At 41.3% G+C, this 18788-nt stretch overlaps 1 protein-coding gene across 1 annotated transcript in view; it reads right to left on the bottom strand.

Annotated features, from left to right (window-relative positions):
• Positions 1 to 15527, bottom strand: part of RANBP9 (RAN binding protein 9) — a 38530-nt gene extending 23003 nt beyond the window's left edge. Inside the window, exons 1-2 of the mRNA XM_021553482.4 lie at positions 14957 to 15527; positions 6600 to 6711 (exon numbers count right to left, since the gene is read on the bottom strand). Of these exons, the coding sequence (XP_021409157.1) occupies positions 6600 to 6711; positions 14957 to 15419 (575 nt within the window). The 5' untranslated portion in view covers positions 15420 to 15527. The remainder of the gene's footprint in view (positions 1 to 6599; positions 6712 to 14956) is intronic.
• Between the last annotated feature and the right edge of the window lie 3261 nt (positions 15528 to 18788).

Raw genomic sequence — 18788 nt, 5'->3', positions numbered from 1 at the left:
CTTCCATTGTGCCAATATATGCTACTGAAGACATTTATAACCTGGGGAACTGCTCCATGATCCTTCAAAAAACAACTCTTTTGGTGCTGCAGAAAGTAAGTAATCAATGTGGCATCTAATTTCCACATGCTATCCATTTAAAGGAAGCAACTTCAACCATACAGCGTTAAAACCTAAGTTACCATCATATCTGTAGGGAACCTAAGACAAAGCACTAGCAGATGTTTTCAGCCATAAACAAGGCAACTGAAAACACCCTAATGTTTTGAATGCATTGATTATTAAGAAAAGAAGAAGTAACACTGAAAAAAAAAAATAAGCTATATAACAGGTAGTTTGTTTTATCACTATGTTTGTATCTTGGAAAGAGGACAAGGAGAAAAAAAATGCATCATCTGTAGGAATTTAAAAACTCAATGAACTTCTACAGGGCCCTTGCAACTGACTTGCAATGACATAAAAAGTTTGAATGTTCTCCCATAGTTTTCTACACTGCCTTTGCTGGCACTATGAGGCCAGAAATAAGGCACATTAAAAAGGTACCTACATTTATCTTTAATATAGTTACTCAGTATTACAATTTTGTAGAAATGTGCTAATTCAAGATCCTTATTGTCTGCATGATCACAATAAGAAATGAGATGTTAATCTATTTAAATGTTTCAAAACATGCCATAGACAGTTTGAGTCTTTAATTTCAAATTGAAAACAAATTTAATTTTACGGAGTATTTCCAAGGAAACAGTAGTTTGAACATGATAAACCCAGGTTTCAGATTAATGTAATTCTGCATAGAGAGGAAAAATCAAAAAGATATCAGGCAGTCATTTTGCATAGTGCTCTAAACTGTTACTCCTGTAACATTTTCCTTGTGATTGCTCTAATGTCCCTAGAAGGATTCTCATTTACTGACATTCTTCTCACTTTGAGGTTTCACCATTTCATCTTGTGACACTTGTCCCCAAGGACTAGAGACTTTTTGGGGACCATACTGTCAGAAAAGAATAGCTTCAAAAAAATAATATAATGTAAATGTGGGCTACAGTAAAGTTATAATCTATACACTGTATTTATGTGAATGAACTTCAGAAGAAAGAAGTAAAAGATTTTTCAAGAAGACCAAGAAATCAAATATATTCTCTTAACTTTTTTTTTAATTACAATTTTCAATTTCTACCATACACCATCAAAGAAAGAAAACTTGTCACAGTTCCAATATTTCTGACCAGGTAAACACAAACCTCAAACAATCTTATTATACATTCAGTTAATGTTCATTTCTGTCAATGTCTGGTCTCATACACTCTGGTAAAAAAATGAACTAGTGCTATAGTTTAAGAAAAGATACACTTGCTGATTCATGACCTGATCTCTTCTTGCAGTTGCTACAATTCAAATGAAGACACTAATGAAAGAGGGATACTTCAGACCTTATCAGATTCTACCCTATACACAAGTACTCTGCTAATGATGCTGCAAGGCCTACTTACATGTAAATAGAAACTGGGTGAAGTTTTGCATGCTGTTGTAACAAATGCCTGTTCTTGTAACAAATAGCTACTGAAGACCATATTAAAACTATAAAAATAGGTCTTAGGACTGCACAAAATTTTCAGAATATATTAGTAATTTACAATACAAATACAAAGCAATCAGCAATTGACAATGTTATATATTTTGTTTATTGGTTTAATGCTTCTGTTGAACAGGAAAACGGGTATACTAGATGCTAAAGGAAAAGCAAACTTAATGCAACACAATAATAAAAGTATAGTTTTAATAGTTTTGTAATAAAAAAGTATAGTTTGTGTTTGAAGAGCTACACATGTCCTCTAAAAGACAACAAAGCATTTATGACTCAAACACTCTAAAATAGTTCAGCCTTCACGACAGGCATAGGTGTCATGAACACTCAAACTTAATTCTCATGGTATTTTTGTTTTGGATAGTTTTTGCTTTTTTACTTCACCACCTACTTCATCACATACACAACACATACTACAGGAGATACTGCCAAAACAACAGATGATTGATTGTATATCCCGTGTTAAAAACCAGCCATAGTATAACAAGTGTTTAAAGCCTTATTAACACTGCTTTACCAAAAACATACTGATTATTTGCATGAATTCCTGTACTAACATTTTATTTTAGTGCACTACACTTAGCAGAACTTACACATGGTGCTATAAAGCCTGGCCATGAAGATCTGCATCAGTACCACCACACCACAGACTAAACAACCCTTCTCACGGAAGTGTAAACTCAGTGCTATCTGCTAAAAGGATACAGCCTTTCTAAACTTAGTTTTCATTAATTTTTCTGGATGGCTCACCACTTCCAATCCTTGTTTTCATTCTTCTTTAAAAAAAAAATAAATTGGCAGTGTTCCAGGCCAGGTTGGATGGAGTGCTGAACAACCTGGTCTAGTGGGAGGTGTCCCTGCCTTTGGCGGTGGGGTCGGAACAGGATGATCTTTAAAGTCCTTTCCAACCCAAACTACTCTGTGATTCCATGATTCTGCACTATAAGCATACATCTTCCTCAGCTGTTCTAAAAGCACTGAAGACTAGAAGTATATGGTATTACTATCATTTGCCCATTCTTATTAATTGTATTTAAAAATCAATAAATAAGAATGGACAGAAATTCAAGATGTGGAAGATAGAAGTATTCTTCCCAGAAGTTCATTTTCCCTGGGAAAGAAACAGGCCTCTCTTGGTGAAATATTTAAAAAGCTAAAAGGCTGTATTTAAACTAAAATTAATGGGTATAAGCTAGTACCACGACTGAAAGTAGCATTCCGTCCCTTTGTTTCAGATTCTGATTTTTTGCTCCTAGTTTCACCCTCTTTTGCTGTCATAGCTACTCATGAGACGATATAAACAGCCATACTGGGGAACAAAACTGAATGAAAATGAACTCACTCTCATTTTCCAAAAGCTGACCTCCAATCAGGTTTACCATGAAGCTGACACAGTCAAAAAGTGGGAAAAAGGACATAAACTCTGAGTGTTCAGAGACTGCTTCTTCTCATGGCCAATTTTTAAAATTTCTTTTTAAGTTAAGTGGACATTTCAACAGAGATGCAGACATAACTTACTATAAATGAATAGTCCTCCTACCACACTTTCTAATAATCACCTTGGTACTGTTTCCCATACATCCATTACCCTTCTACTGTTACTGTCTCCAATTGCTCACATAACTGTCCACAATGTTCCACATGAGCCAAACAAAGCAAAGCCAAAGAGACTATAAGAGGAGAGAAGATATAAAAATAGAAGCCCTTAGGCTACAAAAGACAACATGAAACTGAGAAAGAAAACTGAAAAAATAAAAAACAACAGGAAATATTTACAAAGCAATATGACAGCTGGTTAGAACTTTCAGCAAGAATTCAAAAATATCTAGGGTAATTATTTCACATATCTGTACTGTAGCAGCACATTAGGACTCCTTGTGTCAAACACTCTATGAATACCAAGACAGATTTTGTTTGAATGATATTTCAACCTTACTACTTTCACTGAACTTAATTCTCACTTCTCTTTTTCTCATCCAGTACCATCAGTTACTGACCCTATCACACCACATGGAGGTATCAAAAAGCAACTTTGCTGTTCATCTACTCTGCAACACCAATTCACATATCCAGTTCTTCCTTCCTAGTAAACCTGGATATTTCACAATTTTTCTGCAGTGTGCTCAAATGGCATCAAAGTTGGTCACAAATGTCCGCAAAATTAACATATTACATACCTTCAAATCTCCACTCAAGCCAGTTACTCACCTAGATATGCTAAAGAATTTAATGACCTAGGTCATTAGAGTGACAAAACCAATGCTGTGCTCAAACACAGCCACAAGAAGCCATGTTACACCCACACCCTAAACAAAAAAGAGCTATGCTTCTTCAAAGAAGAAGAATCTTTGCCCTGCTATTTTCAGATATGCAAGATCAGATTCCAGGAGCAGCATCTTCAAGTGCTACAGTAGCATGAAAAATGGATCTCCTACAGCAGTAGTAAAGGGTTTTTGATTATTTCAGGCAAGTCATGCTAAGTAGAGCACACAAGCAAGAATGCTGTTGGACATACTCCTGTAATATAGTATATGGACTAAATACTTTAAGCTAAGTTTATTTTTAAAATAAATAGAAGTAGTAAAGGCTGCTACCAAAGGGAACTCTGAACACACACCACTAAATTATCCTTGGACATTTATGAAAGTTTGAAGCTGTACTGGATATCTCTGTTGCATCATGTATTCCAGGATTTACTTTAAACAGGACTGTAAAACACAGCTCTACTGCTTCCACAGGTAGACTAACACATTGAGAACACTTGATTTTGCAAATAAGGCATTTTAGCTAATTGAACTAATTAGTTACATGCTGGTCTTCTACAGACATGGTCCTCCTGAACTCTGTCCCTGTTATCAGATGACAAAAAAAAAAAAAAAAAAGGTAAAAATGTACCTGGAGAAAGTCAGGTAAAACACAACAGGCAGTGATAAAGAACTAATAAATCCAAACTGACAAAAACTGGTTTCTATAGTCCTATTTCTCTGCATTAAGTTCCCCAGTTTACTTATTATGGAAAATTTTATTAGTTTGAATGCAAGGTAACACTTTACTGTAAGAGATTCATCCTGCATCTCATCAAAGACTTCCTGGACCTGAGAACAGGGTCTAGAGATACACATTTAACATCCAGTGAGGTATCACATGTTGACTCCTGGTCTTTATCAGCCAAGCTACATTTGGCTTTAGCTGTGTGTACAGTATTTCCCAGCTACCATACTATCCTACACAATGAAAAAAATTAACATTTCAACTCATTATGCAGCTATTGTTCCATAAAGTGACATTAAATGACGGTCACAAGGCTGAAGCAAGGATGAAGCAGTATTAACCCTCCTGCAATCTCAGCAGGCAACTTTGCAAGTCATAGCTGTGTACATCTCACACACAGCTATGTATATCTCCCTCATGGCTATGTACATCTCACATTTAAATACAAAACCTTGAAAAACTTTACTTGGTGATGTTTTCCTACTTTTGCAAGATTGTCTTGAGTGGTCTACTGAATTTGAAATTACTAAAATCCAACACAAAATATCAAAGGTGAAGTCTTAGAGGAGCTATGTAAAATGACATACCCACATATGTGGACACTTTTTGAAATCCATGACTTCAAAAAAGCTACCTTCCAAACTAAGTAGACAGAAACCTATTTCAAGAAGAGACACACCACTAGCAAGTCACAGTAAGAACCTCTCCTTAACCTACAGCAGCAGGATAACTTTTTAAAAAATGTTCTGAAAAAAAAAAACAAACTCAAACCCAAAAAACCAAGAAACCCACACAAACCACCCCCCAAAATATAAAGGTGTTCTTAAAATCTAAAGCAGAATGTTACTTGAAAAACTAATTTCTACCACCTCAATTTAAAAATAATTAGGTCTTCACAGTGTAGTTATGGATGTAACAAAGAACTCTCCCAGAGATTACTTCTGAGAACAGAAATAAGAACAAACACATAAATGCTCCTACAAAGCTACAGCTCTACTCAGAGGCTATTCTTTCAAAATATCACTATACAATACTGTAACGAAAACAAAGAAGTTTGAATACTGTTTCTGACTTACAGAAGGCTTACAGGACTCTGGGAAAATGAAAGAAACCAACTGCAGCAAGACAAAGAAAAGACAAAGGCACTGAATTTCATCCATAGTTCTTTTCTCTCATGATTTATTTTCACAGCAGGGCATAAGCACCTGCAACATGCTTGTACAGAACCTAGAACAGGGACAGCCAGTCCTGACTAGAACCTTGAAACAGAACCAGAGAATGTAGTGGAGCACATTAGAAAACAGTCCTACAGTGTATCAAAATTAACACACATCCTCTACCAAAAGCATTGAAAGATGAAAAGGAATTAAAGTGCTTTAGCAAAGATTTCATTAGCACTTCAAGACTTTCCCAGGTGAGATTTTATCTGCCTCAGCAGACTTAAAAGCCTGTTGAAGCACACTTGTGCTTCAGCAGATTCATAATTCAGATGGATTATGGGAAGCAGCAGCTTCTTACTCATCAATTCTTGTTCTTTCCATAGGGCGACAAATTCCCAGGCAGTTATTCAGAATATTCCCCTTTATTCTTATTACTGTTCACCAACAAGAAGCCTTAAGAATAACTTTTTGTTTCAAAACTGATATGACATCCATGAAAAGATCACACTGAGGAAATAAGTTGGTCTGCTACATACCCTAAAAATTACAAAAAAGTCTGCAAATCCATATAGCCAAGACCCAACACCTTCAAAGGTAACAGCAGGGTCAAACGAGTCATTCAAGCCACGAATTTTTGTCAAGAAAAAATGAGATGTTTTTAATTACACTGATTTGTGGACAACAAATACCACAATCAACTCTCTTAAAATAATCAAATATAAGAGTGTAACTTCTCAAGTATAAGGAATCAAGCTATATAAAGTGGCAAAATATAAGTTTTGATACCAAAGACATCCCTTGCCTGAAAGATGATGTGAGGCAGTATTTCAAGAAATAATTAATTCACAATGCACTCTGCTTACCCATCTCTTCCCTTACTGACAATTTTAACTTCAAAATAGTATATGCCACAGGCTGCAGGTATAGGATGTGTAGCTCGAACTGAAGCAGCATCTTTTGGAGTTTTTCCATGACCTGAAAAACAGGAAAATTCAGAACACATAAAAAACATATTTTAGTAATTGCAGAAGGTGACTCAAAGCTATGCATGCTGACTACTCAAAACAAAAGGCTTACACAATGAGCAAACAGCATACAGTATTCTAATCAATCTGATTTTTATGCTAAAGTATTTTGTTTCAAATGCTGTAAGCACCTGTATTGCAACCAAGGATGCTAAAATAAGTCCTGGATATAGTAATCCAAATAGGTCCTACAATTATTTGAAAGGATACCAGGAAAAAGGCTCACCATTCTGAGTAACACTATTGACAAAAGGCCACCCTGTGTTTCAAAGAACTGTATTTCTCAAATGCACAGGGCTTACTGTCTTTTATAGACTGAAACATGACATAAGACAGTTACATCTAATGCTTAGTACTTCTGAATCTACCTGTTACTGAAGACACTTAAATTCTAACATCCTCCAGAATAAACATCAGTCATTATACAGAACATGCTACTCACAATTAATTTCCATGTTCCAAATGTTGTTTCAGGACAGCATTAAGCCTTACAGCCTGCAACCGAGCTCATGCAGCTCCTACTCCTTTTTCTTATTAGGCTCACTATACATTAGCTCTGCCACAATAAATAAAGATTTCAGCTCTTCTCCAGATTTTGAACCTAAACCCAAGAGCCACTTGCATTCTACTAACACCAACCTTCTAAATGTGTCATCTTCACAGCCCTTTACAAAAGCAACCTGGAAGCAGGCTGTTGACCAGATGACTCGTTCTAGCAACAACCTGCTCAAGCAAGCACAGTGTCACCCAAGTACACCCAAACTCCTCAACTTTGGTGCAACAGTCATGCATGGGGCCATGGGACATAGTTTAAAAAATTTCAACAAAAAAGATGGAAAGTATACTGGATCATGGCAAGAGGTAAGGTAATTCAGTAAGATAGAAACCAGGAACTGGCTGTCACTGCCATAAGAATAATACACACAGATCCCATGCCTACTCTTGAAGTGGATCTGTAGCATGATGAAAGGGGCTGCCTGTTTTGAGTGTGCTGTACAAATCACTTGTGCTGCAGCACTCCAGCTGTCATTTCCAGCCCAGACAGGGAGGCCTACTGCACCTGCATAGCAATTGATCTGCATATGCAAAAGTCCCACAACCAAACACACTTCTTCCAGGGGCATTAACACTGGCATTACTGCTCAGGCTCAGATTAATCATGCCTCAGGTGCAGCAAGTCAGGTCACACAGCAAAGAAGAAACTGCAGGAGAATGACAGCCTAGGCAGGCAGAAAGATAAGGCCCAAATGGCCCACAGTACAAAAGACTCTAAGGGCAGAGGGTCAGGAATTGACCTGTACAGAACCTCTGAGCACAGTGCTCCCTTGTGCAAATGTTCATTGAACTGTTAGTACTTATGAGCCTGCAGAGCCAGCACCCACCAGCTCCTAACCAATGGCACGTGCTCAGCCAGGGGGAACTCTCACCAAGGCCACACCACCAACCAAAACCTTTCTAACACACCACAGATTCTTCACTCACTGACATTAGGTCTAACCTACCATGTTTCCTCTAATGTTAAGGACTCACTACTTAAACACGAGTGGCCAACCACCTTACTTTTCGGAGTACAAATCCATTGCTCGCTTCAGTGTGTCACCAATACTACTGAATATTTTGTGCAGGGATCCTTTGATCACCTCACAGGTTTGACAATGTTAGGTTTGCTGCCTACATTCTGCATGTTGATTTCTGCATGTCGATGTGATGCATTTACTCCTCCATACATAGTATGTTTTATTGTTCACTACTTTTAAGTTATTTCCTCAGGCTGTGACAAACAGTGTAATAACCAAGTACATAATCTTAGTCAGAGCTTCCATGAGTTTGCTTGGTTTTCAAATGCTGGTAGATCACTATTTAGCTATTACAGATTACCACGCCCAAGTACGTAGAAATCCTTCAGCTAAAAGGGCAGAACACTGAACTCCTAAGACATCCCTTAAGTTCAAAGAAGTCTGATTAAACAATGCACCGGAGGAAGGAAAAATACTTTGTTTTAAAATGTCTTTAGATTTTTACTTTAAAATAGACTGCAAAGAAGTTCCCTTGGTTACTCTATGCACTTGACAATCTGTGTAGTTTCAGTCTGAGTCATTCTCCTTATTTGGGAAAGTCTTCCACATAGAAAAGACCAAAGCAGTAGGAACCAGCCAAATATTATTGAAAATGTGAATCTATTACCCAGCAAACTTAGCTTTGTGAAATCACAATCTAAGTGTTTGCCAACAATACCTATTTAAGGTATTCTTAACACTTCTTCTGAAACTCCCCTTCTCCCACCTCCTCCCCAGTCCAGGCATTTATTTGCAAGGACATACCAGCAACCAGATTGATTAGCTGATGGGGGTTTAAGAAACCTACCAGATTTTTTTAAGCAGCAGATCAGTTCCCTGATCCAGTTCACAACACAGTCACACACAGCTGTCACACTGCAAATAAGAGGTCAACAGAGGGGCAGAAGTAATAGGATACCTTACCAGTATTGCCAAACACTTCATGTGGTGAAGCAACATGCTTGGGGAAGTCAGTGCCCAAAACTACTTTCATCCCATTAAAAACAGAAGACACCCTAAATTTAGAACTGCTGTTCTTTTAACATAAACTCCTATGAATCCCATTTTACTGCTTGAGCATACTCTTTTTTATTTGTATTTACATACAATTAATACGTATAGAAGGCTAAACATCATCCAGTTAAGTACTTCCCAATATTCCATGTATCTCTACACTGTCTAAACATAGTAGTTAAGTCTTTCAGTACCACCAGGCTACTCTGAATTATGTGTGGTCATGACATCCTAGTTTATCAGCCTGCTTTAAAACAAGAAAGAAGCTCTTACCAGCTAGGTGAACTGCAAAATTTCTTACTAGAGGATACAATAGATGTTAGTGTTTAAGAGAACACAGGGTAAGCTTCTAGAACTGCAGTTAACTGAGACACTGCCTTGAGTTCAGAATGTCCTCCAGCTTAAAATGGCTGGAAGCTGAGAGGGGAAAGAGACATACACCCTTTATGCCAAACATGTTTTTAGATTTTTTTTTCTCAGGCGCTTGCAATCACCACTGTCACCAATGGGACTCTTGAGCTGAGTGGCCCATTAAGTTTGATGTCTTCAACTGCTACCACATTCTTTGGTAACCTGAACCCTCACTTCTTGCTTGTAAATAAAAAAGAAACTTTGACACCCAACTCTGTACTTCTGAATTGGAGGTTCCAAATACCTGAAGTAGATCACACAAACACTGCCCAATGTTTCCTCAAATCAGATCCCTTCCACAGTCACAAGGTTGTGTATTTAAAAGAACACTTTTGAAGTATGTAGTATTTAACACTAAGGATTTTCAGCATTAAGAAGAGAACTCTGCAAAGAGACGCACAGGGGTCAGAGAAGGGAAAACGGGTCTATGAATCTTGACCTTTACACTGTAAACCAGATCACAGGTAAGTTCAATTACTAGAACTGTTTCACTTGGGTTTTCATTAGAAGTGTTTGACAACCATGAGGTGATCATGCTTTATTTCATTTTTTAAGCACTCGCACAAATGATTTTTAGTATCACTAATACTTAAGCAAAATTACAGTGAAATTAATCTAAATTTAAATTCTAGCTACTTGGAAAAAGCTAACTCAGATATAAACAAGTTTGGAGAAGCTATCTCTGTTTTCAGAAAAGATAATCTTTGAACGTAAATCTAACTTTATAATGCATGCACACCAAACAGTCCAAAAGAAATCCATGGGAGCACCTGCCTAGACAAAAGTAAGTGTGTTTATCCAGTTTAAATCCTTAAACGAAATTTATATAAGTTAAACTGTAGTTATTTCTAACAGGTGGTTCAATGACTTGCTCACACTGCCAAAAATAAAATAATCAAAGCCTAATCTTCTGTTGTATTCATCAGGCAAGTTTCACTGAGACAAGAATGGAACAGGCTACCCAGGGAAGTGATCTGAGTCACCACCCCGGAGGTATTTACAAAACCTGTAGATGTGGCACTTGGGGACACAGTTTAGAGGACTCAGCATTACTGAGTTTGTGGTTGGACTGAGTGTTCCTAGAGCTCTTTTGCAAACTAAATGATTCTACAATTCTAAGAAAAAAACCAAATCAAAAGACACAAATTAGTAATTTTACTTTAACTTCTTCCCCAGTTTAAAAAAAGTAAGACAACTCAGAGCAACAAGGCTGTCCAAAACAGGGTAACTGTATTGAATGTACCCTGAGCGTTTTATGCCAGAAAAACTGACACCATCCATGTAACACTGAGGGATAACACAGAACTCTTAGTACAGAATCCTCTTTGTTTTTCAACAGGAAATGGAATGCCTAGTTTGCACTGAAAAATAGTTTATTTTTGTTTTTTTGTTTTGCACTACAGACAGTTCAAAGGCAACTGCACTGTAAATAAATGCCTGGCTAAGATTCTCTAGCCTGTGATACATTAGAAAAAGTTTATGCAATGGCAGTTTACTCAAAATTGCAAAATTTTCTTCAGCTTTTTGGGACAATTGTCACAAGACTAATTTAAGTTTCTATATGAGTTTCCATGATTTCAGCATCAATTATTTTGTCTGCTTACCTAATTCTGTATATAGTTTCCTCCTTGGTTACAAATCTGCACTGAGTCTCTTTTTATCTCCTTACACCATGTAGTATAAATCACTACCTGCTGGAAACCCAACCTGTCTAGTGGACCTTTCATATCACATAGACCATTTATGAATTCCCTGTTTTTCAACAGGATCCATGTGTAAATTCTGAATATTTTAGAAATATGTAGGAATATTTTTAAAGATGTCTTACCTTACTAGCTACATAATTTTGTGCAGTAATGCAAGCTTTACGTGCAGCACACACTTATACTTTCTTTATTGCTTACCTACAGCTCAGAGCTGTAAAAATTATAATTAAGTGAAATGACATTGATATTTTTCCTGATACAGTTTTTCATTGTCTCCCTTACAAAGATACACCACAAACAACATGTAGTAAGACAGAGTTAGCTTTCTATCAGTTTGCACAGCTAACTGGCAGCAACACAAAAATGTATGTCTGTCCATATGAAAAATGAAAAACAAAAATACTATATTCTTTCATATATTTACAGTATCACTGATGTCACTGTCTGTGTATTTCGTATCAAGATTTAAACAAAGCTACCTAATCTGCTAAACAAAAACACCACCTCATTTAAGTTTTCCTTTCCAAGTAATACTATGATTCTGAGAGACAGCACAAAGAAGCACTGACTCTTGGGTTTTGTTGACCTTAACAAAATTTTGAAGAGCTTTTATCCTGATGCTAGACTATATTCCTTTTTTTTAAACCTCCACCACTAGATCAATGCCTGGTTTTGTGGCACTTTTTATTTTTAAGCACTCTGTAGGACACGTGCAAAAATCTTCAGGTCCAGAAATGCAGTACACAAAACATCCCAACTGCAATGGGCAGAAAGAGACATCTACTGCACTTCATGTTTCCATACAACTTGTCCATTGGTAAGCAAGAAAATGAAAGGAATCTTCAAAAATTACATCAAGAGGACCATAGTTCATCTCACAAACCAATGAAACAAAAATATCCCTGCTTGCAATACATCAGCACATTAAAATTATGAAGGTAACTATACTTTTAATGCTTTTGCGCTGATTGTTCCTCTCCACTAATTTTTTCAGTAGCCCAAGCACACCCAAGGTGAAGGCAAAGCACTACTGTTAACACTTTCTGCCTCTAATCAGTCACAGAACAGAAGGAAAGTGCTCCAGAAAAACAGATCTATAGCTAGAAATCTACAGAGGCAGAAGAGAAAATTTAAGCGTACAGGGCACCTATACTACAGTAGTAGAAAATAGTAAGAATTGCTTTAGGTTACTGGCTTTTCCTTGAATATTTTCATCAAGAATACAACAGTTCTTTAGCTCTGGTCAATTCATATTTTCTTTCAAAAAAAACATCCGATGTTCTTCCACTAATACTTAGGTAATTTCAGAAGCACTGAAAGCACCAGAATTACAAAAGAAGATGCAATGAGCACTTTCTTTTGAAAACAAATTTGTAGAAACACTATTTCACAGTCCTAAGCACATTCTTACTTGCCATCTTCCCTTACTCTCTTCACTGAATCTCCTCATTTTCTCCCCTTTTATTGTATTCTTAGGGCTGAAGGATCCAGGAGGGAGAAAAGGCAGGAGATGTTTAGCATGTTTGCCCCCTGGTTCTCAGGTAGAAATACTCAGATACCATTCACTTCTTAGCCCAGTTAGCAGTTCCAAGCGCCAAGCTGGTAACATAAACATGGAGTTGCCCTAACAGCCACCTTCATTAAATTATCCAGTAGAAAAGATGGGCCACTTAAGAAGTCATTTACTTCCATATGCACTTAGGAAAAAGAAAAGTACAGACATGCTATATTGGCACCTCCTTTTCAGAGTCCTTTCAGCTAACCTAGGAAACTCTTCAAACTTCAGCACTTACTATAACTTAAGAGCTAGAGTAAAGGTACTTCATTGTTACAACCTACTAACTGTGTTTCATGACTTCCGTAACTTCTTTGAGGTAATGATTTCCCTTAACACCATGGCAAAGGAGTTAAGTGAGGAAAAACAGGGACAGCACAAGGAAAGCTTGAAAATATACTTCTGAAATAACACAGAGATCAGAGAGGTTTGACCTCTAAATTCTAGCTGATGAGAAAAAAAATTGACCAAAGCAAAACAAACCAGCAGAAGTTGATAGCCACTAAGCTATGATCATCTTAGAAGAAAAAAACACCAAAACCAAACAACCCACTGCCACTAAGCACCAGAAAATACAAAATGTTTCTAAAAATACAAGGTCATAAAACACTGAACAAAAGCCAGGAAATTCAGAGTATTAAATTACACATCCTTAAATCACTCGGTGCCTCCTAGAAACCTGCTTTGTAGTCATCCAGCTCCTTTATTACCTTTGTACGGTGCATTAAACTTAGCATTTTTAACAGAGTATTTTGCGTGTAATAATAAAACCTCTCTATTAAAAAAAAGTCTGAGAGTACATTTAATCCTTTCATGGCAGCCAAATCCTGCCATGTGTTTGTGTTGCCGTTTTCCTCCTCCGATTAAACAGTAACATATTTATCAAGATTTCCCTTGAATTTCTCCACTGCAAACTCTGAGAAAGAGTAATTGCATGGCTGTTTTTTTCCCCTCCCACTACGTTCATTTGACTACAGACTGACAAAAGATCCAGTTCTTCACAGCCAACTCAAAAGTGGCTTTGAATCCACAACACTTCTACTTCAGGACTTTAGGCCTAGAACACCAGATGTGACTGTGTTTTTTCAGGTCAGAGTGTAGGCTTATGTTTCCAGGTTTTATGACATTTCATAACAATCAACACAAGTTTTTCTTCTAATGATTCTCGCTGATGTTATTTTTTAATACAAAAGCATACTGGTTTTTACATTTTATTTGAAAATTTGTAACTTTAACTGTGAAACGTCTAGGAAGAAAGTTTCAGTCACCTTCATTAATATAAGTCCTATTGTCGTTCCTTCCCTCAGATCACTCTGTGCAATAGTTAGGCAAGACTATTACCAGTGACTTTAAAGTAATTTTTTTTTTACAGATTAAAAATAAACCGTGTTTTTCTCAGTGCTTTCCCCTCCCGTCATTTCCGTGTTCAATAGCTTAACGTTTGCTGCTCTTAACTGCATTTAACCCTTGCTCTTCTCGAGAGGTGAAAAAAAAAAGCAGCTACTTCTTTTTCTCGCTCATTACCATAAACAGGACACGTCATGCCGAGCGTCCTTTATTCTCCTGCCTCCGACCCAAACGTTCCGGCGATACCTGAATCCACGGAGGAAGTCTCGGAGTTTACATAATGCCCACTCCAGAAGCACAAGGAGGCGGGGGCGGCCCCTTGTGTCCCCCCCTTTCCCCGCACGGCGACAGAAAGAAGGGGGGGGGGGCGGGGGGGAGGGGAAAAGAGAGAAAAATAAACCTGAAATAAGGGAAAACAAGCCCCTTATCTCCACGCTGCGGGGGGGAATTTAGGCGATCGGAAAACAGGGAAGAAGGAGGGAGAGGAGCGTGTGTTATTTCCTGTTATTGTTACTCCTGTGGCCACCGCTCGACGGAGGGGTCGGGCAGCCCCCGGCCCCGGGGGGGACAGGGGGTGTCGCGGCGGCCCGGGCCGCCCCTCCTCACCTTTGTAGTGCACCCGCAGGTTGTTCTGCGAGAGGCCGATGTAACTGAATTTGTCCTTCGGGCTCCAGGAGCGGGGCAGCGGCGTCTCCTGCTCGTCCACGGCCGGGTACAGCCTCTTCAGCCGCCGCTTCAGCTCCTTCTCCTGCTCGTTCAGGGCCGGGTCTCCGTGCGGGAAGGGCGCCGGGGCGCCGGTGCCGCTCCCCGCCGGCAGGCCCAGCGCGGCGCCGGCCCCGCCGCCCCCCGCGGCCGCGGGCCCGCCGCTGCCGGCCGTGGCGGCGGCGGGCGGCGGCGGCGCCGCGGTGGCCGGAGGCGGCGGCGGCGGGTGGAGCAGGAGCGCGGCGGCCGGAGCGGGGCCGGGGCTTGCGGCGGCGGAGGGGATCCCCGGCGCCGGCGGGGGAACGGCGGCCGCCAAGGAAAGCTGCGGCGACGACGGCTGTTGTTGCTGCTGCTGTTGCCCGGACATCCCGGCTCCGGCCTCCTCCTCCTGCTCCTCCACCGCCACCTCCCGCGGCGGTCGCGACTGTCACCGGACGGGCCCGGGGGCGGAGCGACGGGCAGGCCCGGGGCCGTGCGGAGCGCGGGTCACCCCCACAACCGGAGCGTCTCAGAAGAACACGGGGGCGCGGGGTGGGGGAGGATTGGCGGTGACGGCGGCCGGCGGAGGCGCCCGATGGGAGCGAGGGGCGTCGCGGGGCGCGGCGGGGCCGGGGGCGAGGCGGGCGGAGCGGCGGCGGCGGCGCCGGGCGGAAGCGGGAGGCGGGCGGGGAGCGGGCGCCGCGGCGGCGGGGCTGGCTCGGCCCCCGGCCCCTCCTCCGGTCGGGGGCGCGCCCGGCGCGCACACGCTCCGTCCGGCCGCCAGCGCGCTCCCGCCGCCGCGCGCCCCCGCGTCTGCTGAGCCGCGGCCCCGCCCCGCGCCCTCCGCTCGCTCGCGGCGGGGCGGGGCCTCCGCCCCTCGGCGGGCGCGAGGCGCGGAGGGCGGGGCGGGAGAGCGACGGGGCGATGGCCGGGGGTGGGACTGCGGGCACCGACCGGGGGCACGGCCGGGCCCCTTGGGTCTGCTGCTGCAGGCACCCGCGCGTCCGGAGCTGTTGGGGGCTCCCTGGCGTGACCCGGACCCGTGGCGAGCTTTGCTCTCGCCACGGGTCCGGGAAGGTGGAAGTCTGAGCGACCCCCCGAGGGTAGTGGGAAAAGGGACACTGACCCTCAGGGGATTACTGGTGTTGCTGCCGAAGGCCAGCCCAGTGGTGCCTGTCCCCTAGTTATGAAATGATCATGGAATCAGAATATACCACTGGAGAGCTTTGTCCAAATGTGTCCTGAACTCTGCTAGGCTTGGTGCTGTGACCTCATCCGTGGGGAGCCTGTTCCAGGGCTCAACCTCCCTCTGGGTGAAGAATGTTTTCCTGATCTCTACCCTAAACCTCCCCTGACACAGCTTCACGCTGTTTCCTCGAGTCCTGTCACTGGCATTACAGTCGTGAGACTGTAATGATAATTCTCCTCTCGGTGTTGACCTGGGCACATCAGACCTGTTGAAAAGATTTCTGGTGTAACGCGGACGTGTTGAAAGGTTTTCTCTGGGACAAAGTCAAGCTGACGCTCAGAGGGGTAATGGGGAGAGAGGCATTAACCCTCAGTGCATTAATGACCGATGCAAAAGGATTGAGTAACTGGAGTGAGTCCAACGGGGATTGTCCCCTCCTGGTGAAATTATACAGTTATGCTGCCTTCTGTTGTGGGTCATGACATTGAGCTGGAGAAGAAGGAGAAGGAGGCATTGCTCTGCCTCCATTGGGGTTGACTAGGGATGGCGGCTGGGGAACAGCTGGAGACAGGCCGGTGTGTGCCGCCGGGGAGGCTGCGTCTCCTGACAGGCACAACGCGGGTCTGCTGCCCACACCTTGTGTTCAGCACTACAGTTGGTATGGGGAAACGCCACTAAGAGCATTTCCCAGAGGTGAGAAAGTTTGGGAATGCCTCAGCTCAGGGGGACAGGAGGAGCAGCGCAGTGTTTCTAGGGGGTTTTGTTTGGGGCCTGTTTCCCTTTGGTTTGTATGTTGCTGGATGGTTTTGTTTGTGCTTAGTGTTGTTGGTTATTCAGTGGTTGCCCACACTAATATATTCACATGGCAGCAGTGAGAGAGAAGTGGTTTACAGATTGGCAAGCTTACCTTGGAAAACATTAGAAAAGGAAAGTAATGTCACTGGCAAGTCTAGAACCTGTGTCCAGTTCTGGGCTCCTCAGTAGAAGCAAAACAAGGATCTTCTGGAGAGGGTTCAGCAGAGACCACAAAGATGATGAGGGGTGTGGAACAACATCTCTCTTATGAAGAGAAGCTGAGGGAGCTGGGCCTGTTTAGCCTGGAGAATAGAAGACTGAGAAGGCATCTCATTAATGCATATAAATATCTCAAAGGTGGGTGTCAAGAACATGGTGCCAGATTCTTTTCAATGGTGCACAGCAACAGGATGAGGAGCAGTGGCTGTAAATTAAAACAGAAGTTTCACCTGAACATGAGGAAGAAGTTTAAACTGAGGATGGCAGAGCACTGAACAGACTGCCTGGGGAAGCTGTGGAGTCTCCCTCTCTGGAGACATTCCAAACACACCTGGATGTGTTCCTGTGTCACCTGCTCTAGGTGACCCTGCCTTGGCAACAAAGTTGGACCGGATGATCTCTTCCAACCCTAACAATTTTGTGATTCTATGAACCTGAAATATTGATCACTTCACAAACCCTTTTCCAGTTGCCAGCATATTGGAGTATAGGCACAGAAGCAGGAAACAGAGGAGGTTAATTATGCTTCATCTGTGTGAAATGGCATGTGAGGTAATGGAGGTGTGACACTAACAAAGGCTTGTATGAAGCTAAACATTTCTCACCTATAGTTACCAAAATATCCTGTCACATGCAACTGCTTGGTGATGTCTAATAGCATTTATGGCTGGACAAAATGCAGTTATCTAAAAATACCCTATCAGGAGGAGCTGCAAACTGTACAAGTGTAGAAGTGCCTAGGATAGATGTTGAAACATAAGCTGGACCATGCCCGAGGGTCAGTTACCCTGGCACTGTAGGCTCCCACTATATATAAATTTGCTTTCTAATATCTAGATGTTGTTGTAAACCATGAAGCTTGGTTGTTTACATTTTCATTAAAAATGTAAGTATTTGGCCAACTATAGACATTGGGAGATACATTTGTTATGTTCATAAGTGTAGATGTGTCTTAAGTCTTTTGTGATTATCAATAAAATTTCTGCCATATCGATTTCCTCAGTGTGTCTCACTTCTAGCATTTGTGCCAAAATGCTTCATGTCACCATTTGAGATTGCCACCATGAGGTTTCTGTTTCTTGAACAGTAAGACAGGAGAAAGATGTTTCTGCACTTACTTCTTGACATTATTTGCTACTTTGCTACTCTGGTTGCTCTTATCACATCTTTTGCCATCTTCCAAGGATAAATAATCCAAGTGTAGCAGAACACTGTTTTTTATAAAAGTTTGTTCTCCAAACTATGCCCATAGACAAACACATTCACATCACTTTTTCTGACTGCACACTATGCCAGAGGTTTTATAGAGAATTCTAATAATTGGCATTAACCAGTATGTTATTTATTCCTCCTGTGTTCTGCTAACTTTTCTGACTACAACTTTGTGAGGATTAGAAATAGCAGATAGATATTTACATAATGCCCAGTTTACTTTCCAGTTTAGTATAAATGAATGGAAGCTTGTCAGATTTCGAAGTGGAACTCACGTCCCTCCCTAATGTGCGTTGTTTTGCATTTTCAGTATTGAATTTAATTTGCCATTACATGGTGCAT

Source organism: Lonchura striata, chromosome 2 (genome assembly GCF_050655825.1).
Source record: "Lonchura striata isolate lonStrDom1 chromosome 2, ASM5065582v1, whole genome shotgun sequence".
In the NCBI taxonomy this organism is placed as follows: domain Eukaryota; kingdom Metazoa; phylum Chordata; class Aves; order Passeriformes; family Estrildidae; genus Lonchura; species Lonchura striata.
Note: the sequence above shows the minus strand (reverse complement) of the source record. Positions and strands in the feature narration are given on the sequence as shown.